The following is a 27,216-nucleotide window of genomic DNA, read 5'->3' as shown; positions in this document are numbered from 1 at the left end:
TCAGGGGAGGGCAGCAGCAGCCAAGTTCATGGCACCATGGGTGGCTCTGCTGCACACGAGGGCAGGAAAAAGGGTGGGAGAGCTAAAGTGGTAGGGGATTCTATTGTAAGGGGAATAGATAGGCGTTTCTCGGCCGTAATTGAGACTCCAGGATGTACGTTGCCTCCCTGGTGCAAGAGTCAAGGATGTCCCGGAGCGGCTGCAGGACATTTTGGAGGGGGAGGATGAACAGCCAGTTGTGGTGGTGCCTATAGGTACCAACGATATAGGTAAAAAAATGGGATGAGGTCCTACAAGATGAACTTAGGAGTTAAATTAAAAAGTAGGACCTCAAAGATAGTAAACTCACGATTGCTACTAGTGCCACGTGTTAGTCAGAGTAGAAATAGCAGAATAGCTAAGATGAATACGTGGCTTTTACATCTTTAATACTTGATTCCAACATTTTCCCCACTACTGATGTCAGGCTAACCGGTCTATAATTACCCGCTTTCTCTCTCCGTCCTTTTTTAAAAAGTGGTGTTACATTAGCTACCCTCCAGTCCATAGGAACTGATCCAGAGTCGATAGACTGTTGGAAAATGATCACCAATGCATCCACTATTTCTAGGGCCACTTCCTTAAGTACTCTGGGATGCAGACTATCAGGCCCTGGCGAGTTATCAGCCTTCAATCCCATCAATTTCCCTAACACAATTCCCCGCCTAATAAGGATTTCATTCAGTTCCTCCTTCTCACTAGACCCTCGGTCCCCTATTTCCGGAAAGTTATTTGTGTCTTCCTTTGTGAAGACAGAACCAAAGAATTTGTTCAACTGGTCTGCCATTTCTTTGTTCCCCATTATAAATTCACCTGAATTTGACTGCAAGGGACCTACATTTGCCTTCACTAATCTTTTTCTCTTCACATATCTATAGAAGCTTTTGCAGTCAGTTTTTATATTCCCAGCAAGCTTCCTCTCATACTCTATTTTCCCCCTCCTAATTAAACGGTGGAGGAGGATTTCCTGGAGCACATTCTGGAGGATGAACAGTCAGCTGTCGTGGTACATATAGGTACCAATGATATAGGTAAAAAAATGGGATGAGGTCCTACAAGCTGAATTTAGGGAGCAGGGAGTTAAATTAAAAAGCAGGACCTCAAAGGTAGTAATCTCAGGATTGCTACCAGTGCCATGTACTAGTCAGAGTAGGAATTGCAGAATAGCTCAGATGAATACGTGGCTTGAGGACTGGTGCAAGGGGGAGGGATTCAAGTTCCTGGGACATTGGAACCGGTTCTGGGGGAGGTGGGACCAGTACAAACCAGACATTCGGCACCAGGGCAGGACCGGAACCGATGTCCTAGGCAGAGTGTTTGCTAGTGCTGTTGGGGGGGTTTAAACTAAAATGGCAGGGGTATGGGAATCTATGCAGGGAGATAGAGAGAAGTAAAAAGGGGGCAGAAGCAAAAGGTAGGAAGGAGAAAAGCAAGAGTGGAAGGCAGAGAAATCACGGGCAAAAATCAAAAAGGGCCACAATATAACATAATTCAAAAAGGACAAAGAGTGATAAAAAAAACAAGCCTGAAGGCTTTGAGTCACAACGTGAGGAGCATTCGTAATAAGGTAGATGAATTGACTTTGTGCAGATAGCTGTTAACGGGTATGATGTAATTGGGATTACGGAAACATGGCTCCAGAGCAACCAAGGCTAAGAACTCAACATCCAGGGATATTCAATATTCAGGAAGTAAAAGGAGGTGGTTGGTGTATGTGCGTGTGTGTGGTTGGTGTGTGTGTGTGGTTGGCTGTTGAATATTAAAGAAACAAGTATTGAGAGAGTTTTTTTTAATCCCTTTTTGAATATACAATTCTATGGACCCAAGTTTCCACATGATTTGCGCCTGATTTTTTAGGAGCAACTGGTGGAGAACGGACTATCTTAGAAATCGCAATTCTCCACATTTTTTTTTCTGCAGTTCTAGTCAGATAGAACAGTTCGACTTTGGAACAGAATTTTTTCTTCAAAAGGGGGCGTGTCCGGCCACTGATGCCTGATTTCAAAGTTTCCACAGTGAAAACGTACTCCAAACTAAGTTAGAATGAAGCAAGTGAAGATTTTTGTAGAATTGAAAAAACCTGTTCTACACATTAAAAAATCAGGCGCAGGTTACAAATTAGGCGTCCAGAACGAGGTGGGGGGGGGGGGGGGGGGAGGGGGGGGGAAGGGAAGTCATTAAATTCTATAAGAAATCCTTATTTATACTTCTACAAATATTATACAAATAAATCCAACCTGAATAAACATTTATAAGCAAAGAAAAGATTAAATAAACCATCTTCCTACCTGTGTGAAGGCACGGAGAATGCTGCAGTCAGCCTGAGGCGCCTGTTCTTCCCGCGGGGGCGGGGTAGGAGGCGCCCGTTCTTTCCCGCGGGGGGGGGGGGGGGGGGAGGCGCCCGTTCTTCCCGCTGGGGGGGAGGGGGGGGGGGAGGAGGCGCCCGTTCTTCCCGCTGGGGGGGGGGGGGGGGAGGAGACAGCGAGAAGGCTGCAAGTGCTGATGGCAATGTGCTTTTATTAAAAAAAATTTCAAAAATTAAACAGCTACAAAGAACTACAAAAGTGGCCGAGTGCCAATGTTTTTTTCACACTGCGCGTGCGCGAACACTTCAACGCGCACGCGCAGCGTTGCCGGCAGGAAAAAAACTAATTTAAATAGTACCCCCCCCCTCCCACTTACAAAATCAGCGCGAGTGTAGGCTCCGCCCCCCCCTGGGCGCCGCGCCAGGCAGACAAGGAGCTGCAGAACGCTCCAGAATCGCGCGGTTTTTTTTAGGCGTCGTTTTAGGCGCGAAAAACGGGCGCCCAGCTCGGAGGGGCGCCCGTTTTTTATCGTGTGAAAACTTGGGCCCTATAAAGCAGCGCTTACTTTGGAAGAGTGAGATACAAGGAAATGGTACCAAAATGGGAAATCGTGGAACCCAGGATCCTGTGGCTCAGTTGGTAAATCAACAGTTTTTGTCCAGACTTAGCTGATCTCAACCGTGCAGCATTATTCGAGGCACTACAACTGGCCTCAGTGCCAGCTATATAAAGGAAAAATTAAAAACCATTGCTGCTCAATACTGTGCAAGATACCTCTTCTACTTATGTGCTGAAACATCACACATACACAGAAGAGACATCCGAAAAGCTTGATTCAGAGACTACAAACAGGAGCTGCCAGGTATGTGCTTCAGATAGTTCTGTTGCATTTCATTATCTGAGTATCTATGATAAGCAATGAAATTATGGGAAAAGGGAAAGTCTTTTGTGATAATAAAAAAAATGTCTTTGAAGTGCCAGAGCAACTGTACATGTACAACTGCATTACATCATCAGTTACAATAAAGGTAAGGTAACTAAAGTACATCACACCATCAAGAGACACAATGCTAAAGAATGCATGTTCCATATTGCCTGGAGAAAGAAGTTACTTGCTTATGTCCTGAAACACCGAGTTATTTGAATGCACATGAATTCCACTGTGCTTTAGTTGTTTCTTGTAAGATCGTTTTCTCTATGCTAATGTCACTTTTACACAGATATTATTTACGCCCAAGATTTTCTCAAAATCAAAAATGGGGTGCACTTATAGCACATATTGCTTTGGCAAGCTCTCTCATTAATTGATTCAGCTGCTTATATACAGAGCAAAACCATAAGATCAATGTAAAATCGGAATACAATGCAGCATAAATACTCAACATTAAAAACGGGATTGTGTTTGACACAAAGGACGTTTGCATCATTGTTAAAATGTTATCTACCTGAGGCTGCCCCAATAGCAACAGGTGATCTTGGCCAAGCAATCAGATGGAAGTGTCCTACACTTATGAAATATTTTCCTACTATGAGGAAGCAGAGTGTCTCTTCAGAAGTAATTTTTAAACACTGCCAATCCTGATGAATAAAGTGTAATTTTAGGAATTGTCTATAAAGGTAATGCGAGTCAGTGTACCTCCTTCGGCTATGTCACCTGTATATGTGTAGGCCTTATGTGTTATGCACGCTGAGTATTACCTTCTCCTGCCAAAACATGGAGTCAATTTTAATTCATAACTTCAATTTTTCACTTGAATTTAAAAATATATATAGAATCATTCGGGAATAGAATTATTTTTAGCTTAATTTTCTGAATCACAGTACACTTAAAAATGCTGGAAACTGCAGCAAAAATGTCCAGGCGAGTCAGGGGGAATGTTCTATTCACTATTAGCCCTCACTTCCCCGTTCAAGAATTATTAAACCCACCATTGAAAAGATGGCACTTTTATATACCCCTTTTGTATTTCTTACATTACAACAGTGACTGCACTTCAAAAGTACTTCAATGGCTGTAAAGCGCTTTGAGACGTCCAGTGATCGTGAAAGGCGCTATATAAAGCCTAGTCTTTCTTTACTTCAGTTTTTTTCGCTCCATTATACAACTGATGGAATATTAGGTAAAGCTTCATCTTAAGTTCTGACAAGTTCATATCCCAATATACTCCCATTCTAAATACTTCTTTTCATATGTAATAGGAGAGGTCACTAAGTATGAGTTTTCACAGAAAAATAAACCAAATTGCAAAAAGCAATTCTAAAACAAAAATAATCCTGAAATCTAATGTAATAAAGAATTTAACTTATTCTGTCACTTGCAAGCAATGGCCTTGGTCATAGGGCTTTATTCAGAGCTGTTTTACAGTTCTACGATATTTTTTGTGTTGTCAGCTTTTTGCAGCCGTGTCAGCATTTTTGAAATTGTAGTCAGCTTTTCTGAATTTTAAAGGTTTGCATGTATCAGACTATGGAACTTGTAAAATATTATACAGGCAATGCTCTGCTGTATTTTAATGACCTACTGTTTTCACTTAGAACATTCACAGAGTTGGTTCATATTTTTGGACTATACTTAGAGAAATCAAACAGTTACTGACAGGGTTTACTAAAACTGCACAACTCAAATCGGCAGATAAGAGAGGTACATGTCCGATTAAAATTACAACCTTCATGTCACAATTCCAAGACCAAATATCTCCCATTAATTAGAACAAGTTTAGCCCCCATTTTCTTTTAAGCACTACATAGCCTCAAACAGTTGAAAATGACATCCGAGATTCGCTTGCACACTTCCGATGTGAAGTGCACCAGACACTATCTTGGTAAAGGGATTTGCGTGAGCACGCACCTAACGACCATTGGCAGCATCCAGATAAATCAGATGATGATGTCAAACAGCGCGCAGCAATAATTTAATGCCACCGCTGGCATTTTAGAATGCCACGCTCCAGCCTACGCTCTGTTGTAACCTCAACACAGCTGAACACAACATTAAACAGCATGAATAACCCCCAACAGCGCCACTTAAAGGGATCACAAATGACTTGCAGGATAGTTGCTGGATTATTTCTTCTGGCTGCTGATGCAATTGTATAGCTTTCCTATAATTGCCTAAAGTTTCAATAGTGTGATCTAGTGTGCAGTGATCTGGCTGGTGCTGCAGTACTTTTTTGTTCATTTAAAAGCTTGTGCTGAAACAAGTTGCTTCCAGACACAGGTGGCCTGGTAGGCTTTTCTCTTCGAATTGAGCTTGACTGGGAGAATGAAGAGAGGCCATGCAGAGCAGGACAAGCTGCTAAAAGAGGGAGGAGGAGAAACCGCTTCTGGAGGAAGCTCCTAAGACGCAGCCAACAGCAGCTCCATACCTTAAGCAGAAATCCACCTCTCCTCCATGACTCCGGAGTCCAGCATCTGGAGTCTATGACTTGCCATCTATCCTGTCCTGAGCAAACTATTCAGCGGAGCAGGAAAGCAGCTGGCAGAAAGGCTCGTCGAGGTGCCAGTGGAATGCACGGTGTCTCAAGGGAATAGGTGACTGTTTACTGAATCCACCTCCTCGTACTCCTCGCTTACTGCAAGGGGCTGCTGAAAAATGCTGTTGCTCTTGTAATTGCTGTATAAAGTCTGATATTACACCATTCTGTTTACAGTTATTGATGCAGGTCTGTTTGTCTTGAAGATTTATTTAATGAGGCTTAATGTTAATTTAAAAAGTACAACAGAAAATGTTATAGGAGTCATCAATAGGTCAAGCTGCGCTCAGCATAGAATCTTTATAATTTAATGAGAATCGTTAACAGCTCTATAGCCAGTTTTAAAAAAGAAATGTTTCCAATATAGCAACAGAGTTCAATTCAGCACTTTTGTTTTTGATATTTATATAAGCCTGGTTGTCCAAGGCCATCTGTGTACAAAGGTTGTTTAAGTATCCCAATTTTAAAAATATTTTTAAGTATCAGTTTTTAGAAACCTGTTGCTGTCTAGTTAATCGTTGCAATAAAGTTGCACTTCCACCTTAATTCTACAGTCAGTGCCTCTTATAGGTTACATTCCCGCTACGATGACACAAACTAAAAGTTCAGATTTTGTGGAGGCAATCAGTCTTTGAACACCTCTGCCAGGAGCTGCCCTTCTGACAGCTCTGGCCGACCAAAGCACCAACTCATTCTACCGCGCATGACCCCCTTGGCTCCGGTACCTGCAGCTTGGGATCTTGGGACATTCCACGGGTCCCTCCCCAAGACCTAACCGTCGGCTTGCCTCTCCTGTCCAAATAAGCGTGAGATGGTCAAAAGACAGAGGATGCACACATCACGACAGCTCTCCGCATGCTGGGTTCACGTGCAATATCCACTGCTGGGCATCATTAAGCAAATGGAAGCTGCTCTTATTGATGCAAGCCACACGGTTCTTAATTGAGGTTTTCAGTGCCATGTGAGTCCCATTGAATGCACCTGCACCTTGGGGAAGCTAGCAAGCTTTTAGAACTGAATGGCCATGTTTGTTTGTTCTGCTAAGGACAAACCATACATGATGAACTCCAGTGTTTTGCAGTAGTAGTCTATCACCTGCAGGACTTTACAGCTCCCTAGCTTACATAACATCGGCCTCCTGTCAATGATTGGATGGAATCAGAGCAGTAAAAGTTCAGCATCTTCATGTCAATGGTTAATATCTTGCAGGGATGTCGGCCACAACTTGAGGTCAACACGGAGAATCTGAGAGAGATGGCTTAAATGGTGAACCGCATTCCTCTAAGCGAACAGCTATTCAAACATGCACCGCCTGCAAACTCGAGGGGTTGAAGGTGGGGAGGTAACATTGACCGGGCTAGCACCTCCATGCATGGTGCCTCACTCTCAGGACCATCTGCCTCTGCTGTTTCTCTTCCATGGTTATGAAGAGCAGCGATATCCCCAATGGAAAAGACACTGAAGGTGATGATTGTTCCTTTTCGAAATCGTGGGATGGGCGCCTGGGGTTCCTAAAATTCTTGGCTTCATAAATTTTAGAATTATGGCGAATTTTAGAATGAATGCAGCCACAACAGAAATCACAAACAAAATCACTGTGAGACTCCACGTTCAAAGGTCTTTAGCAAGAGGGCAGAGCCATGATAATGAGCTCAGTGGAGTTTCCGCCAACATAATTTGGGAGCCACACAAATGATTGAGAAAATTCACGCATAGTGAAGTTCTGGAGTAAAACTGGTGTAAGTCACTTACACAAAAATTTCCACAAGGTCATTTATGCCATCGTTGGACCGAAAAATACGAGGAACTTCAGGACCTTTCTGGTAAATTGTTAATACTGATCAAATCAGTCCTACTCCTACTCCTCAAAAAATTTCAGAAGATTCGTCAAGCATGATTTCCCTTTCATAAATCCATGCTGACTTGGTCCGATCCTGTCACTGCTTTCCAAATGCGCTGCTATTTCATCCTTAATGATTGATTCCAACATTTTCCCCACTACTGATGTCAGGCTAACCAGTCTATCATTACCAGTTTTCTCTCTCCCTCCTTTTTTAACAAGTGGTGTTTCATTAGCTACCCTCCAGTCCATAGGAACTGATCCAGAGTCGATAAATAGCTGAAAAATGACCACCAATGCATCCACTATTTCTCGGGCCACTTCCTGAAGTACTCTGGGATGCAGTCCATCAGGCCCCGGGGATTTATCGGCCTTCAATCCCATCAATTTCCCTAACACAATTTCCCGCCTAATAAGGATATCCTTCAGTTCCTCCTTCTCACTAGACCCTCGGTCCCCTAGTACAATCGGAAGGTTATTTGTGTCTTCCTTCTTGAAGACAGAACCGAAGTATTTGTTCAATTGGTCTGCCATTTCTTTGTTACCCATTATAAATTCACCTGAATCCGACTGCAAGGGACCTACGTTTGTTTTCACTAATCTTTTTCTCTTCACAGAATTATCGAAGCTTTTGCAGTCAGTTTTTATGTTCCCTGCAAGCTTCCTCTCGTAATCTAATTTCCCCCTCTTAATTAAACCCTTAGTCTTCCTCTGTTGAATTCTAAATTTCTCCCAGCCCTCAGGTTTGTTGCTTTTTCTAGCCAAATTATATGCCTCTTCCTTGGCTTTAACACTATCCTTAATTTCCCTTGTTAGCCACAGTTGAGCCACCTTCCCCGTTTTATTTTTACTTCAGACAGGGATGTACAATTGCTGAAGTTCATCCATGTGATCTTTAAATGTTTGCCATTGCTTATCTACCATCAACCCTTTGTGTATCCTTTGCCAGTCTATTCTAGCCAATTCACGCCTCATACCGTCGAAGTTACCTTTCCTTAAGTTCAGGACCCTAGTTTCCGAATTAACTGTGTCACTCTCTATCTTGATAAAGAATTCTACCATATTATGGTCACTCTTCCCCAAGGGGCCTCGCACAACAAGATTGCTAATTAGTCCCTTCTCATTACACATCACCCAGTCTCAGATGGCCAGCTCTCTAGTTGGTTCCTCGACATATTGGTCTCGAAAACCATCCCGAATACACTCCAGGAAATCCTCCTCCACTGTATTGCTACCAGTTTGTTTAGCCCAATCAATATGTAGATTAAAGTCGGCCATGATAACTGCTGTACCTTTATTGCACACATCTCTAATTTCTTGTTTGATGCCATCCCCAACCTCACTACTACTGTTTGGTGGTCTATACACAACTCCCACTAGCGTTTTCTGCCCTTTGACATTCTGCAGCTCCCCCCATATCGATTCCACATCATCCAGGCTAATATCCCTCCTTACTATTGCATTAATTTCCTCTTTAACCAGCAATGCCACCCCGCCTCCTTTTCCTTTCTGTCTATCCTTTCTAAATGCTGAATACCCTTGGATGTTGAGTTCCCAGCCTTGGTCACCCTGGAGCCATGTCTCCGTGATGCCAATTACATCATACCCGTTAACTGCTATCTGCGCAATTAATTCGTCCACCTTATTCCGAATACTCCTCGCATTGAGGCACAGAGCCTTCAGGCTTGTCTTTTTAACACACTTTGCCCCTTTAGAATTTTGCTGTAATGTGGCCCTTTTTGTTTTTTGCCTTGGGTTTCTCTGCCTTCCACTTTTACTATTCTCCTTTCTATCTTTTGCTTCTGACTCCATTTTATTTCCCTCTGTCTCCCTGCATAGGTTCCCATCCCCCTGCCATATTAGTTTAACTCCTTATTCCTATTACATTTGGAATTTGGAACAATATTTCTGTAAAGTTGAATTAAATAGAAAATATTGTTTCCAGAAAACATGTCAACTACAAAGGAATATTTTGTATATCTGAATTGTTTGTTTAGGCATTATAATATCCAATTTTTCAAATAGTGAATTTATTAACAATAATTAGATCTTTTCTAATCAGCTAGAGTGAATAGCAACTATTTTAGAGCTATTATATAATTTAAATAAAACAATATTGTGGGATCCCAAGAGCTCCTCAGGATTTTGAAAGAATTTTTTTGCTCGCTGTGTAACCATATTTTTTTGTTAATTAAACTCAGTCTTTCATCAATGTTTAATCAGATACATTTGTGATTTATCGCAAGTCTTCATTACTCATTTTTTTTCAAAAAACAATTTCAGATTTAAATGCAATTTAACCAAAAGCTTTCAAATCATAGATGGTTACAACACAGAAAGAGGCCATTCAGCCAGCCGCCCGCCCTCTCCCCTCATCCATGCCTTTGGTACCTCTAGACTTTACTATTCCAATGCACTCCTGGCTGGCCTCCCACATTCTAACCTACGTAAACTAGAGGTGATCCAAAACTCGGCTGCCCATGTCCTAACTCACACCAAGTCCCGCTCACCCATCACCCGTGCTCGCTGACCTACATTGGCTGCTGGTTAAGCAACATCTTGATTTCAAAATTCTCATCTTTGTTTTCAAATCCCTCCATGTTCTCGTCCCTCCCCATCTCTGTAATCTCCTCTAGCCCCACAACGCACCATCTCCCACCCAGAGATATCTGTGCTCCTCTAATTCTGTCCTCTTGAGGATCCCTGATGATAACTGCTCAAACATTGGTGGCCATGCCTTCTGTTGCCTAGGCCCCAAGCTCTGAAATTCCCTGTCTAAACCTCTCCGCCTCTCTTTCCTCCTTTAAGATACTCCTTAAAACCTACCTCTTTGACCAAGCTTTTGGTCACCTGCCCTAATTTCTCCTTCTTTGGCTCGATATCAACTTCTTTTGTTTATAATATTCTTATGAAGCGCCTTGGGATGTTTTATTACATTAAAGGTGCTATATAAATACAAGTTGTTGTTATAGCCCTGCAAATTGTTTTCCTTCAGGTACTTATCCAATTCCCTTTTGAAAGCCACGATCGTGTCTGCCTCCACCACCCTTTCCGGCAGCGCAGTCCAGATCCTAACCACTCGCTGCATTAAAAATGTTTTTCCTCATGTCGCCTTTGGTTCGTTTGTCAATCACCTTAAATCTGTGTCCTCTGGTTTGCGATCGTTCCGCCAATGGGAACAGTTTCGATCTACTCTGTCTAGATGCATCATGATTTTGAACACCTCTATCATATCTCCTCTCAACCTTCTATACTCCAAGGAGAACAACCCGACCTTCTCCAGTCTATCCATGTAACTGAAGTTCCTCATCCCTGGAACCATTCTCGTAAATCTTTTCTGCACCCTCTCTAAGGCCTTCACATCTTTCCTAAAGTGCGATGCCCAGAATTGGACACAATACCCCAGTTGAGATGGAACCAGTGTTTTATAAATTTCATCATAACTTCCTTGCTTTTGTACTCTATGCCTCTAATTTTGAAGTCCAGAATCCCACATGCCCTGCCACCTTCAACAATTTTTGCACATATACCCCTAGGTCTCTCTATTCATGCACTCCCTTGAGTTTATATTGCCTCTCCTTCCTACCAAAATGTATCACTTCACACTTTTCTGTGTTAAATTTCATCTGCCCCGTGTCCATCCATTTCACCTGCTTGTCTATGTCTTTTTGAAGTCTATCACTATCCACCTCACTGTTCACTGTACAAGCTGTGTCATCTTCAAATTTTGAAATAGTTCATCCAAGTCCAAGTTATTAATATAGATCAAGAAAAGCAATGAACCAAGTACTGACCCCTGGGGAACACCATCCTGATACCTTCCCCCAGTCTGATAAACAACCATTCACCACCATTCTCTGTCTCCTGTCACTTAGCCAATTTCATATCCATGCTGCCATTGTTCCTTTTATTCCATGGGCATCAACGTTGGTGGCAAGCCTATTATGTGGCATTTTATCAAATGCCTTTTGGAAGTCCATGTACACCACATCAACCGCATTGCCCTCATCACCCCTCTCTGGTACCTCATCAAAAAAACTCGATCGAGTTAAATTATGCTGGCTTTCCTTAATTAATCCACACTTGTCCAAATGATTGTTAACTTTGTCCCTGATTATCGTTTGTAAAAGCTTCCCCACTACTGAGGTTAAACTGACTAGCCTGTAGTTGCTGGATTTATCCTTGCACCATTTTTTGAACAAGGGTGTAACATTTGCAATTCTCCAGTCCTCTGGCACCATTCCTATATCGAAGGAGGATTGGATGATTATGGCTAGTACCTCTGCAATTCCCACCTTAACTTCCCTCAGCATCCTAGGATGCATCCTATCCCGTCCTGGTGACTTATCTACTTCAAGTACAGCCAGCCTATCTAGTACCTCCTCTTTATCAATTTTTATCCCATCCAGTATTTTCACTACCTCCTCTTTCACTATGACTTTGGCAGCATCTTCTTCCTTGGTGAAGACAGATGTAAAGTTTACATTTAGTATTTCAGCCATGCCCTCTGGCTCCATGCATAGGTCTCCTTTTTGGTCCCTAATCGGCCCCACCCCTCCATTAATACCCATTTACTATATATATGCCTGTGGAAGACCTGTGAATTCTCTTTTATGTTAGCTGTCAATCTTTTCTCATACTCTCTCTTTGGCCCTATTTTGTTTTACACTTCCCCTATGAACTTTCTATATTTAGCGAGATTTTCACTTGCATTCTCAACTTGACATCTGTTCTACGAGCCCCTTTTTCTGCTTCACCTTACTGTCTATCTCTTTCGTCATCCAGGAAGCTGTGACTTTGGGTGCCCTACCTTTCCCCCTCATGGGAATGTACCTCGACTGTACCCGAACCATCTCCTCTTTAAAAGTAGCCCAGTGTTCTATTACAGTTTCACTTGCCAGTCCTTGATTCCGATTTACCCGGGCCAAATCCATTCTCAACCCACTGAAATTGGCCTTCCTCGAATTACGTATTTTAACTTATGGTACTATGATCACTGTTCTCTAAATGTTCTCCTACTGACACTTGCTCCACTTCATTCCCCAGAACCAGATCCAACAATGCCTCCTTCCTCGTTCGGCTGGAAACATACTGATCAAGAAAGTTCTCCTGAACACACTTCAGGAATTCTTCCCCCTCTCTGCCCTTTACACTATTACTATCCCAGTCTATATTAGGATAGTTGAAGTCCCCCATTATCACTTATTTATAGTTCTTGCACCTCTCCGTAATTTCCCTGCAAATTTGCTCCTTTATATCCTTCCCACTAGTTGGTGGCCTATAGAATACATCTAGTAGTGTAATGGCACCTCTATTATTTCTGAACTCTAACCAAATAGATTCTGTCCTTGACCAGTCCAGGACATCATCTCTCTCCAGCACTGTAACATTCTCCTTAACCAATACTGTCACTTCATCTTCTTTCTTTCCTTCCCTATCTTTCCTGAACACCTTATATCCAGGAATATTCCATGCTTAATCCTGTCCTTTTTTGAGTCAGGTCTCCGTTATCGCCACAACATCATATACTCATGTGATTATTTGCATTTGAAGCTCACCAACCTTATTGACCAAGCTTCGTGCGTTCACACACATGCACTATATAAACCTCTCTTAGCCCTTCTTGTATTCTCTCTTAGTCTGACCCCACCTAATACCTTAATATTTATTACTCGAGTGCTATCTGTCTCTCCCAGTCCTTTGTGCACTTAATTTCTCCTTTCTTCTGGTACATCTTTGTGTCCAGCCCCTGCCAAATTAGTTTAAACTCTCCCCAACAGCACTAGCAAACCCTCCTGTGGGGATATTATTTCCGGCTTTGTTGAGGTCCAATCCGTCCATCCTGTGCAGGTCCCCACCTCCCCCAGAACTGACCCCAGTGTCCCAAGAATCTAAAGCCCTCTCTCCTGCACTATCTCGCCAGCCACGCATTCATCTGCTCTATCTTCCTATTTCTACACCTACTAGCTCATGGAACAGGGAATAATCCAGAGATTAGTACTTTTGAGGTACTGCTTTTTAATCTCTTTTCTAGCTCCCTAAAATTTGCATGCTGGACCTCATCCCTATTTCGTACTATGTTGTTGATATCAATTCAAACACAATGCACATTAATAAATGCTTTGAACTTTTGGATTCAATTAATTATAATTTAAGGTCCAAAAACAGTTTTCAGGTACATTATATTGGGCTTCACTAAAAGCTCAATCCTGTGGCTTTGAGACAACATGATCAGTATGAAGACATAAGCCACAGCCAATTACTCTGGATACTTAGCCAAGTAACAAATCTGTGTTCGTGGCATGTTTGCCTTGCGGAACACTTTCCACTAAAAGCGAGCATATAATATAAATGCAGTGTAACATTTTCTTTACATAGAGATAGCAGTCATTAGAATAGGGCAAATAGTAGTTTCATGGTAAACGCTGAAGCATTTGTCCTCCACTCACAATCTCTATGCGGTTGCATCTTGAGTATTCTATGTAACCTTGAGGCAACATTTTAGCATGGTGAATTGAATAGCTGCATCAAAAGTGTTGCAGTCGACCAAATATATTTATAATCTCTGTGGTTAAGGTTTTTGAATGATCGCTTCTAATACCATATTTTATGTTGTGTTAAGGTACACTCACTAAAGCCTATACTCATGCAAATGCTGAGGGATCCCATCCTGAACCAAACTACTAATATAAAACCAGTGGATTTACCTTGGTGAAGAGCTTCCCCAAGCACCATGCTTGTCTGTCAAAATGTTGATAATCTTCTGTATCAGCTGAGTGGATGTCACATGATCTCGGTACTTTGCAGCTCTTATTAGGTGATCGCACATCTTTTCTTCTTCGCGTCTTTCTGCTGAATACTGGGCAGACAGAGACTATCAAGAAAAAAAAGGAATAATATTGTATTTTTATTTATAACCTTATCACTCTTGCAATCAGACACTTCAAGTCAAAAGGGCTGTAGGGAATGGGGTAACATTGTTTATCTGTTTTCTTGAAAGCCTCTATCATCTTTCACACATTTACAACAATACGAGCATAACTCCTATTAGCTGATGATAATCAGAAGAATTCGTATCAATGTATTTTTCTGACAAAGTGCACATCTCCATCCTGTAGGACATGTCCAATGCTGGTCTGTGTCAAGACAACCAACAAATTACCATCAGCTGTTAGTCCATAGATGGTCTTATGGAGAGGAAAGCAATCCTTACATATTTCTCCCAAGGAATAACAATTTAAAAAAAAAATAACTTGGTAAGTTATCAGTTAAAATCACATGAAAATCTAAATTTAACTTCACGATTACAATTAAATTACTCATTATGAAAATTTTCCATAATGATTTAAAAAACAAAGACACAAAAATACATCCACTTAATGCATTCAGAATTAAAGCATAAACAGTAAAGAATCACTATCCCCTATTAATAAGTGGCATTTTTTGAGGAGGTGGGAGCAAGAGATTGAATCAATGGGCGAGAGTTTCCCTAACCTGTTTTACTGGCGCCCTCACCTGAGGTGCGCTATTTTTGTCCGTCTCTAAGCGCACCGAAAAAAGACGTCGGTATTCTGGCCACTCTCTAGCCTCTCTTCGGTCGTGGCACAGCGTGGCCCAATGGATTGGGGGCGGAGCCAGGTCCCGGCGCTGAAAACAGTGCCGGGACCTCTGCACATGCACGCTAGAGTCTGCACGCATGTGCAGTAGCTCCCGGCAGGCCGAAACTGTGAGCACGCGCTGCAGGCTGTGTGGGAGGGGCCCGAAGCACGCCGTCCCTAGCCCTGGCCGAATGGGTTCCCTCATCAGCGTCCCGCTGCGTCCCCTAAGGTAGGACTTCTATTTTTTATTTGTTATTTACTGATTGATTTTGGTGCTTTAGGTGCAGGGTTCCTTCTATTTTTTTATGTGTTATTTATTGATTGCTTATTACTTTGGTCTTGGTGCTATAGTTGCAGGGTTCCTTCTATTTTATGTGTTAATTAATTGCTTATTACTTTTTGTGCTTTGTTTGGTGCTTGGTGGTGCTTTAAGCGTAGTTACTTGCGCCGATTCCTTAACTCTAGGTAAGGTCTTTCTGTGTGGACAGAAGTGGCAACATACACTGGCCTAAGTTAGTTTGGAGCAACTATTTGCTGCCCAAATGCCTAAAACAGGGGTAAGTGGCTGGGAACGCCCCCTTTTGAAAAAAAAACTGATCGAAAAAAAAACCTAACTAACTCACTTACACTGGCGCAAATTAAATGGCCACAATTGCAACTAAAAATATAGTCCAGAAAAATCAAGTTGCTCCAAAAAAAAAGGAGCTACTCCTGGGGAAACTTGGGCCCTATATGGTTGACATAATCAGACAAGCAATGCATAATGAAACAAACACATTTTGTAAGCTTGTTTCCTGGACAATGTTTTTGTGTTGAGTTTGACTTTAAACTTTCGGAGTGCTTGGAATAAAGCTGTTAATGTAATAATTAAGAAAATCCTTCTTTTGCACAATTTACAAAGGGATTTGTAACTTTGTACCAATAATCACAAACCACATAAATGTGCATCCTTTAAGATTTTAAGCATCAAGGAAAAACAATGTTGCATTTCAAAGAAATGCTGTTTGGTTTCTTACATTATCAGATGGTTAATATTTTACATATGTATTTCACATTACATACAGATTTTTACATGAAATATGCATTTTGACATATGTCATGTTCGAAAATGTGTTTATACTTTGATTCTCTTGCAATGCATTCACTCAGATGAAATTCTGTTAATCATTCTTGCTCGTGTGTAATCGAAAGGAGGACCAAAGCTATGTTCTATAAAGATATGTTGGTATCAGTTTCATATTACAGCATCATTTTTACATGTTTGAGATATCTGGAAATGAAATAATTTAATTAAGTTTTACCTTTTCTGAAGAACATATATGTTTCAAGAGCTGATCAATGTTTTTCAAGTACATATGCAGGCAGAAGTATATTCAAGAAATATGGCCGGGGGGGAGGGGGTGGGGGGGGGGTTTGAAGGGAAAGAGAGAAAAGCAGATGGAATAAAGTGTACAGTAAATGTCTTATAAAATGCCCTATAATTTACAGTTGGAACCTCCTCTGCAATTTAACCATTAACTTTTCAAGTCTGACATATAATCAATAGATATAAATCATGTTAGCAGGTTACTCTTTCCCTTTTATCAATCTCTGTCTCTTTAAAGAACATTAAAGAGAAGTTTGACCTAAAACAAGTGATAAAAAGGAAATCAAACAGCACTTTGTATATGACAGAATGGACTTGCATTGTGTTAAATTTAAATCGAATGAGGAATCATGTAACTGTACTAGCATAGAATTACAAATATGATGCTGTTCTATGTTAGTCAACTCATTTTAGACCCCATTGACAGCTTCTACTGAACCTTGCTCTTATGAAACAGTACTGACAAACAGCTTTGAAGTGTGTCAGCTACATCCTTTAATTTGGTTCTAATTTTCTCAAGTTTCAATGGTCCCAAAGGGTGTCATTTGAGAGAGAAAACTCACACAAAATGGGCAGTCTTGCCACTGATGCAGATTCACATCAAATAAGCTGAACCAAACCAAAAAGCAATGCAAATCCTCCAGCTTAAAAGCTCATTGGACTTGACCTTCCCCCCCCCCTCAAATTCAAAGTTCGTTCTATTTAACAAAAAAGAAATGCCATGAGGGAATTCCTAAAACAGCCAGAATAAGACATAGAAAAATTAAAGCTTAAGAGTATAATAGTGAACAAAAGTCACTCAATGACAAAGTCTGACAGCCATGGTCAATTCTGAAGTGATGCCTCTGTCATCCCTTGCTTCAAAGTATTGATTTGCCTCAGCATGGAAAGAAGTCTAATCCGATGAAACAGATATAGCAGTAAACCCATGATAATAGCTATCAAGGTTAACGTAGGCAGAACTCATCAAAAAAACATTTGTTTTCCTGGTTTTAATGGACTGCCTGTATTGTGAAAATGGGAGACTTTGAAAAAATAGTTTGCATAAAATCTGTAAACTAATTTAAAAGCTGAAACTGCAATGACCTTGATATTGTACTTCAGAGGGAGAAAAATGAAATGAGCAGTAAAGGAATTAAACAATTGAATTTCACCTATGTGATACAATAAAGAAAATAAACTTGAAGTACTAGAAGAACACTGAAAGAAGTAAATGTATTCATAAATTGAAAAGATGAAAACACATCTTCTCCATGCTCTGCTCTTTACCTTTACCATCCCAATTTCAACCATCCTTTGTTTCCAACTTCAGGCAAGATGGATGGGGTAGATTGAGCTGTAAAGGAATCACATTGGATCACACACTGGTGTCATCAATGCAACTCCATAATCATTTGACAGGAAATATGTGTCTCCAGGGTATAAACATTTCTCCCTGCAGAAACATTTTGCAAATTATTGACTTTAATAAACTTTCCAACAAGGATATTAAATTCAATGCAAATTTTTCTCACATTTGACCTCTGGACATATGGTTGAAGTCCATCATTCTCCTACTACAATTACTAAAAAGCCATTTCATTTTTTTTCACCACCCACTGCTCATATAAATAAACAAATACAAGCCAGATTACAAAACTAGAAACATTTCAAACACAAAGTACAAATTGAAATATGTACCTAAAGAACCTAAGTACCTTCCCCATACTGTGAGTGCCATTTCCATTAACCTGTAAAATTGTCTTGGAAAGAAACGTGGATTTTGGTATTTAATGTACAACACTTAATGTTCAGATTTATCCAAATACAAGATCTTCCTCAACACCAAAAATATTCAACCAGTAGTCTGACCTGATGAAGTATGAAAGTTTGAAAAAACTTGACATGAATATGTTAAGTGTAGTTTGATATGAGTTACAATCAAATTACTTAATAGTATCAGACCCAGTGTCTCCTGGAATTCATTTAATATGACTTCAATATTCCAACCTAATCATTTGAGTGTCAGCTTGGTTCTGTTCGAAGTAGTCTCGCCTCTAAGTCAGAAGATTATAGGGTCAAGCACCAACCTAGGGTGACACACAAGTGCAAGGTACCATTGTTCAGATGAGACACTAAACAGGCCCGACCTGATTGTTCTGATAGATTTAGTTTCTCTGCATTGTCAGACTGCAAGTCCAACATTCAGTCTTCAATGAGCTAGAATATCCTCTAATTAAATGCTAGGAAACTGAAGGCATCATCTTTGGCCCCTACCACAAACTCAATACCCTTGCAACCGATTCCAGCTACGGCCACTGTCTCAGGTTGAATCTGACTGCTTGCAACCTCGGCATCCAATTCGTCCACAAAGCTGAGCTTTCAACCTCTTATCATCTCCATTACTTGAGTCTCATTAACATTCTCCACTTCTGCTTCTACCTCGGCCCATTTGCTGCCAAAGTCCTCACCAATGCCTTTGTCACCTCCAGACTCGACTATGCCAAAGTTCTCCTGGCCAACTTCCCTTTTTCCATCCTCCATCAGCTCATCCAAATCTCTGCTGCCCATATCCTATCCCGGATCAAATCCCATTCACTTATAACCTCTATCCTCGATCTTGTACAATGGCTCGCAGACTACCAATGACTAAAATTTAAAATTCTCATCCATGTTTGTAACCCTTCATGGGCTCACCACTCTATATTTCTGTAACCTTCTCCGGCCCTACACCCCTTCCCCAGAACTCAGCATTCCACTGAATCTGGCCGCTTGTGCATCTCCCGCTCGATTTGTCCCACTATTGATGGCTCTGCCTTCAACTGTCCAGGCCTGCGCTCTGGAGCCTGTCCCTAACCCTCTCCTCCTTTAAGGCTCTTCTTAAAAACCATCTCTTTGACCAAGATTTTGGTTACCCCACCAAATATTTCCTTCTTTGGCTTGGCATCCATTTTTGTTGGATTACAACTCTGAAGCGCCTTGTGGCATCTTTCCATGTTAATGGTGCTATTTGAATACAACTTGTTGTTCAGATGGATAGTAAAAATTCCATGGCACTTTGAAAAGATTTCTCACAATTAAACTGGTAAACCATCCTCCCTTATCCAAAACCACAAAAATTTAATTCATCTCAGTGTTATTTGCAGAATCTTGTGTGCAAAATGGCTATCTCGTTTGCCGAATATATCAGTTGCTGAATATAAAACTAGTTTGATGTTAAGTGCTCAGATTTTTCTGTTAAGTGTCATCATGCTTTATAATTACAAGGCTTTCTTTACACTAATCTGAAGTTTATAAAATCTGTAACCAGCTCTTCTTTCCATCATCACTCTCCATTCTTATGACCCATAATTTCCTAAAAAATATTGCATCCATGGCATATTCCAAAATATGGTGCAATTAACTTACACCACACCATAATTTTCTGGGACATTTGCGCGCACCACCATTTCCCTCATACAAACAGTTGAACAATTAAATATCATAGCTCCGCCCCCAGTAAAATCAGTGCTCATCGCCAATTTGCTGGATTATTGCCAGTTTGACTGTCAGGCCACCAACACCATTATTTTTAAGTCTAAGTGCAGCGGCATGATTTGTTGCTTATAGATTAAAAATTGCTTGCACGATTATAGCAAACCATTGCAGTAGCTTGCAAGTACTGGTCTGCAATTGGAAAACAGGTTCAGCAAACCCATGAATCTCCTTACTCAAATTCATAACACTAACAATGTGGTCTAGATGGAAGTAGGCCAATCGATTCAAAAAGATTAAGGGGTAATCTAATTGAGGTGTTTAAGATGATTAAAGAATTTGATAGGATAGAGAGAGAGAAATGAGCTCCTCTGGCTGGGGAGTCCAAAACAAAGGGGCATAATCTTAAAATGAGACGTGATTACGTATGAGTGTTGATATGTTTAAGAGGACTTGAGAATGTCCAATGTATTGCCCTTTCCAAAAAGGGAGAGCGCGCTAACCCAGGTAATTAAAAGCATGTTAGCTAACATCTGTAAAAGAGAAAATATTGGAATCGTCAATTAAAGATGTAATTACTAAATATCTAGTTGAAGAGAAAAAATTAGAAGCAGCCACAGATTTCAGAAAGGAAGATTGTGCTTCTTAAACCAAATAGAGTTCTTTGAGGGCGTGACAAATATGGTGTTTGGGAAAAATTCAGCACATGGTGCACACGATAGCCTTTGACAAAGTACCACACAGACTTTGGAGACGGGATGGAATTAGGGAAAGGGTAGTTAATTAGATTAATACTTGTTAGCAGAGAGGAAACAGAATGCAGGGATTAAGGACCATTTCTCAGAGTGATTACAAATGGGTTGCATTGTCCCACAGAATTCTATCCTGAGACCACTTCTGTTCACTATGTACATCGATGACTTGAATATAGGGCGAAAGGGAGTAGTGTCCAAATTTGCAGACAATACTAAAATGGGACGCATAGTAAATTATTCTGAGGTCCAAAGGTATTTACATGGGGATATTGATAAGATAATAGAATGGGGAAAAGAGTAGGTGAACTTCAATGTCAGTAATTAAGAGGTGCTACATTTTGGTAAAAAAAAAGTGAATGAGAGAAGGTTGGATGATGTGAAGAAGCAAAGGGATTTGGAATTCAGGTTCATAAGACATTAAAAGCAGCACCTCAAGTGGAAAATGGCAAGAAGTATAGAATATTAAGTTCAAAAATGTAATAGTGAATCTATATAAACCATAAGAAGATCTGGAGTCATGCATGCTGTTTTGGGCTCCACATGATAGAAAGCATGTTAAGGCAACAGAAAAGGTAAGAGTGTAGATTCAGTAGGATGCTACCTCGTATGGGGAAATAGAAAAAAAGACAAACAGCTGGTGCTCTTTGTTAAAACAGAGGAGATTACGGGGTGATTTGAGAGAAATGTTTATCATGTAAGGATGGGGACAAGGTAGGTAAAAACAGACTGTTTCCAGTGGCTGAGGGTTCGAGAATGAGGAGAGATAGTAATAAGATTGAACATAGAAAATTTAGGAGAGCAAGAGAAACATTTTACATAGTGGGATGTACTGATGGAGTCAGTGATTAAAGTGCAGACCATGCAGACATTTAAGAATAGGTAAGATAGGTGGTTGAAAGGAAGGGGGGGTGGGGAAATAATGGGATTTGAGAAAAGGTTTGGCGAGAAATTAGGACTGCTCCTTGTGTGGTGGATAAACACAAATGGATTGGTTGGGCAAACAGTCAGTTTCCAGGCTGCAATTTCTATGTAATTAATGCCTGAATCATTTATTTAAGTGAAAGCAAAAAAGATTGCAGCACAAATCGCTGGGATGCACAACTATCCTTATTCTGCCAATCGGGACAACAACTTGCATTTAGAGCCTTTGATATAGAAAAATGTCCCAAGACAATTCACAAAGGCATAATCGGACAAAATTGGCTGCAAAAGATGTTATTAGGAGTAACCAAAAGCTTGGTCAAAGAGGTGTTTTTTTTTTTAAAAAGGGTCTTAGAGGAGTTGAAGTTGGAGATGGAGAGATTTAAGGACAAACCTCCAAAGAATAGGGTCTTGAAGGCTGAAGGCACGGCCGCCAAGGACAAAAGAGAGGGGGATGCAGAAGAGGCCAGAGTCAGAGGAATGAAGGACTCTGGTGGTAGGGCTGGAGGAGCTGAGAGCAATCAGGAGGAGTAAGTCTATGAAGAAATTTAAACAGAAGGATGAGAATTTTAAATTACAAGGCATTAAGAGACTAGGACCCAATGTAGGTTAGCAAGAGCATAAGTGATGGATGAGTGGGACTTATTGTGAATTAGGATATGGGTAACAGAACATTGGATGAGTTGAAGTTTTCAAAGCTGGAAAATGGCAGGCAGACCAGGAGAGCACTAGAATAATCGAGTCTGAGGTGACAAAGACATGGATATGGATTTCAGCATCAGGTGGGCTGAGGTAGGCATAGAGGTGGGTGATGTTACAGAGGTGGAAGTAGGCAGTCTCTGTGACAGAGAGAATATGGGGTCAGAAGTTCAGCTCGACAAATAGGAAACACAGATTCCAAACAGTCTGGCTCAAGCCAAGACACCAGCCGGGTGAGTGGATGGAATCAATTATGAGGGTACAAAGTTTGTGCTGGGGTCTGAAGATGGTAGCTTTACTTAAATGGAGGAAAATGCTTCTTTCCAAGACAGGATTGTTGGTCAAGCAGTCCGATAACACAGAAACAGTGGAGTGGAGTGGTCGAGGCAAATGTTGAGAGGTAGAGCTGGGTACCGTCAGTGTACATGTGGAACCTGAACACATGTCTTGAAACGATGTCACTAAGGGGAGTGCATATAGATGAGGAAAAGGGCACTAAGGCTAGATTCCTGTGCGAGTCCAAAAGTAACTGTGTGGGGCATGGGAAGAGAAGCCATTGCTCGAGATGCTTTTGCTATGATTGGATAGGTACCAGTGGAACCAAGCAATGGCAGTCCCATTGAGCTGGGCAATGGAGGAAATGCTTTGGAGGATGATGGTATGGTTAACCACATCAAAGACTGCAGAGCAGTTCAGTAAATGAGCAAGTATAGTGTACCATGGTCATAGCCACAGAGGATGTCATTTGAAACTTCAATTTGGGCTATTTCAGTGCTATGCACATGTGATTGGAGAGATTCAAACATAGTTTCGGGAAAGATGGGCACATATTTGGGAGATGACAACATATTCAAGATCTTTGGAGTGGAAAGGAAGGTTGAATATGGGATGGCAATTTGCAAGGACAGAGGGCCAAGTATGCTTTTTTTGAAGAAAAGGAGATGATAGCAGTTTTAATAGGGAAGGGGACAGTAATCGAAGAGAATTAATCATTTACACTGTCACTTAGGATGGGCACCAGGAAGAGAAGTTAGGTGGTCAGCAATTTAGTGGGATGGGGTCAAAGGAGCAGGATGCAAGTCTCATGGTTAAGATGAGTTTGAAGAAGGCATGATAGAAGAGAGGAGAGAAACTGGAGAAAGACACAGGTTCCAGGCCAGGGCAGGAGGGGAGCCTGTGAATGAGAGGAAGCAGCTGAAGCAGCTTAGTGACAAAACAAATTCATGAGCTCCGCACACTTGTCGGAGGTGGAGATGTATCAATTTCGTAGAATCTTACACAACAGAAAGAGGCCATTTAACCTATCATTTCTGCTGGCTCTTTGAAAAAGCTATCCAATTTATCCCTACTTTTTTTTTCAAATCACCTAGGCTTCCTTCTATCCATCCAACTATTTTCCCTCAATGCAATGCCTTAATTTTCATTAAAAAATCTATTATGTGGCAGATCAGCTTCTGAAAATCCATATTTACAATAAGCACTGCATCTATGCTCTGTGCTTTCCTTATAAAAGTTCAATTAAATAAGCACAACCTGCTCTTTACAAATCTATGCGGATCATCTCTGATTACCCCATGCCTTTTTAAGCATAATTCTCTATTCCCTTCTCCCTCATCTGCTTATCCAGCGTCCCCTTAAATGCAACTATACTATTCGCTTCAACCACTCCGTGTAGAGTTTCACATTCTCACTTCTCTCTGGGGAAAGAAGATCCTTCTGAAAACTCTATTTGATTTCTTGGTGACTATATTATATTGATGGCTTCTGGCTTTGCTCTTCCCCAACAGTAGAAAGACTCTCGCTCTCTGCTACTCTATCAAAATCTTTCATAATTTTAAAGACCTCTATTAGGGCACCCCTCAGCCTTCTCTTTTCAAGAGAAAAGAGACCCCGCCTGTTCCTGATAGGCATACCCTCACGATCATCCTTGTAAATCTATTTTGCATCCTCTCCAGTGCCACGAAATCATATGGCGACCAGAATTGTACGCAGTACTCCAAGTGTGGTCTAACCAAGGTTCGATATAAGTTTAGCATTCCTTCTCTACTTTTCCATTCTATCCTTCGAGAAATAAACCCTAGTACTTGGTTTGCTTATTTATAATAACAACTACTTTTATTTATATAGCGTCTTTAACGTAGTAAAACGTCCCAAGGCGCTTCACAACAGTGTTACAGGCAAACAGATAAATTTGACACCAAGCCACAGAAGAAATTAAGGCAGATGATCAAAAGCTTGTTTAAAGAGGTAGGTTTTAACGAGCATCTTAAAGGAGGAAAGAGCGGAAGAGAGACGTCAAGGTTTAGGGAGGGAGCTGCAAAGCTTAGTGCCCAGGCAGCTGAAGGCACGGCCACTTATATGTTTGAGCAGTTATAATCAGGGATGTTCAAGAGGCCAGAGTTTAGGAGTGTAGACATCTTGTGGGATTGTGAGGCTAAAAAGATGACAGAGATAGGGAGAAGCAAATCCATGGAGTGAGTTGTAAACAAGAATGAGAATTTTGAAATCGAGGCATTGTTTAACTGGGAGCCAATGTAGGTCAGAAAGCACAGGGGTGATGGGTGATCTTGATGCGGGTTAGTACACAGGCTGTTGAGTTTTGGATGACTTCAAGTTTACGTAGTGTGGAATGTGGAAGGCCGGCCAGGAGTGAGTTGGAGTAGTCAAGTCTCGAGGTAACAAAGGCATGAATGAGGGTTTCAGCAGCAGAAGAGCTGAGGCAGGGGCGGAGGCGGGCAATGTTACGTAGGTGGAAGAAGACGGTTTTAGTTATGCCGCGGATATGTGGCTGGAAACTCATTTCCGAGTCAAATATAACACCTATTTATGGCCTTATTAACCTGCATCGCTACTTTTAGTGATTTGTACTCCAAGATCCCTTTGCTCTTCTACCCCATTTAGATTCTTATTTTCCAAGTAATATGTGACCTCACTACTTTTATTACCAAAATGTAATACCGTACATTTATCTGTTGAAATTCATTTGCCAATTATATGCCCATTCTGCAAGTTTATTAATGTCTTCTTGTAATATGTTGCAGTCCTCTTCAGACTATCCCCCGTCCACCGCCCCCCCCCAAATTTGGTGTCATCCGCAGATTTAGAAATTGTGTTTTTGATTCCAAAGTCTAAATCGTGAATATAAATCATGAACAACATTGGTACCAGCACTGATCCTTGTGGAACACCACCTTCTGCCACTCTGAATAGCTACCCTTTACCCCTACACTCTGTTTTCTGTCTTGAAGCCAGCTAGCAATCTATTCTGCTACTTGTCCCCTGACTCCGCATCCTCTGACCTTGTTCATCAGTATATTATGTGGTACCTTATCCAAGGCCTTTTGGAAATCTAGGTAAATTACATCTACTGCATTACCTTAGTCTACTCTCTCTGTTACCTTTTCAAAAAATTCAATTAGGTTGGTCAAGCAAGACTTTCCCTTTTGAAATCCATGCTAACTATTCATTATTATATTTTTGGTTTCTAGATGTCCTTCTATTTTCTCCTTTAGTAGGGATTCCATTATTTTTCCTACCACCGATGTTAGTCTGAATGATCTGTAGTTCCCTAGACATGTTCTCACTCCCTTCTTAAATATAGGCATTACATTAGCTATCCTCTCTTACTATACCTTTTTCTAACAAATTGTTAAATATGTGTAGAAGTGCCTCTGCTATTTCTTCCCTAGATTCTTTAAAAATGAGCAGATTTAATTTGTCTGGACCAGGAGTTTTATCCTCCGAGCTTGATTAATCATAGAAATTTACAGATGGGCCATTCTGTGTCTGTGTCTGTCAAAAAAAGAGCTATCCAGCCTCATCCCACTTTCCAGCTCTTGGTCCGTAGCCTTGCAGATTACAGTATTTTAACGACATATCAAAGTATTTTTTTAAAATGATGAGGATTTCTGCCTCCACCACCCATTCAGGCAGTGTGCTCCAGACCCCCACTGCCCTCAGTGAAAAGATTTCTCCTCAACTCCCCTCTAATCCTTCTACCAATTACTTTAAATCAATGCCCCCTGGTAATTGACCTCTCTGCCAAGGGAAATAGCTGCTTCCAATCCACTCTATAATTTTATACACCTCAATTAAATCTCCCCTCTGCATCCTCTGTTCCAAAGAAAATAACCCCAGACTATCCATTCCTTCCTCATAGCTAAAATTCTCCAGTCCTGGCAACATCCTCATAAATCTCCTCTATACCCTCTCGAGTGCAATCACATCTTTCTTGTAAGATGGTGACTAGACTTGTATGCAGCACTGTAAGCTGTGGTCTAACTAGTGTTTTATACAGTTCCACCATAACCTCTCTGCTCTTATATTTTATGCCTCGGCTAATAAAGGAAAGTATCCCATATGCCTTCTTAACCACCTTATCTATCTGCCCTGCAACCTTCAGGGATCTATGCACATGTACTCTACATTTCTCAGTATTCTACCATTTGTTGTGTATTTCCTTGCATTTGTTAGCCCTCCCCAAATGCATTACCTCGCACTTCTCCGGATTGAATTCCATTTGCCACTTTTCTGCCCACCTGACCAGTCCATTGATATCTTCCTGCAGTCTACAGCTATCTTCCTCACTGTCAACTACACAGCCAACTTTTGTATCATCTGCATCATCATTTTGTATCATATTTGTTTATTTATTATTTCTACTCTTTTTAAATGCAGCTATCTTGTTTATAATCTCATCATACAATGTCATGCCAACCTGATCTGCCTCCCTGGTAAATACTGAAGCAAAGTCATTATTTAATATT

General features: G+C 41.0%; 1 protein-coding gene across 3 annotated transcripts in view; it reads right to left on the bottom strand.

Moving 5' to 3' along the window:
• lrba (LPS-responsive vesicle trafficking, beach and anchor containing) overlaps positions 1-27,216 on the bottom strand; it is a 1,157,354-nt gene that overhangs the window by 600,330 nt on the left and 529,808 nt on the right. For all 3 annotated transcript variants that reach the window (XM_070871469.1, XM_070871472.1, XM_070871473.1), the window contains exon 36: positions 14,366-14,532. In XM_070871469.1, the coding sequence (XP_070727570.1) occupies positions 14,366-14,532 (167 nt within the window). The remainder of the gene's footprint in view (positions 1-14,365; positions 14,533-27,216) is intronic.

This window comes from Pristiophorus japonicus, chromosome 2, assembly GCF_044704955.1.
Source record: "Pristiophorus japonicus isolate sPriJap1 chromosome 2, sPriJap1.hap1, whole genome shotgun sequence".
In the NCBI taxonomy this organism is placed as follows: Eukaryota; Metazoa; Chordata; class Chondrichthyes; family Pristiophoridae; genus Pristiophorus; species Pristiophorus japonicus.
This window is presented reverse-complemented; position numbering and strand designations above follow the sequence as displayed.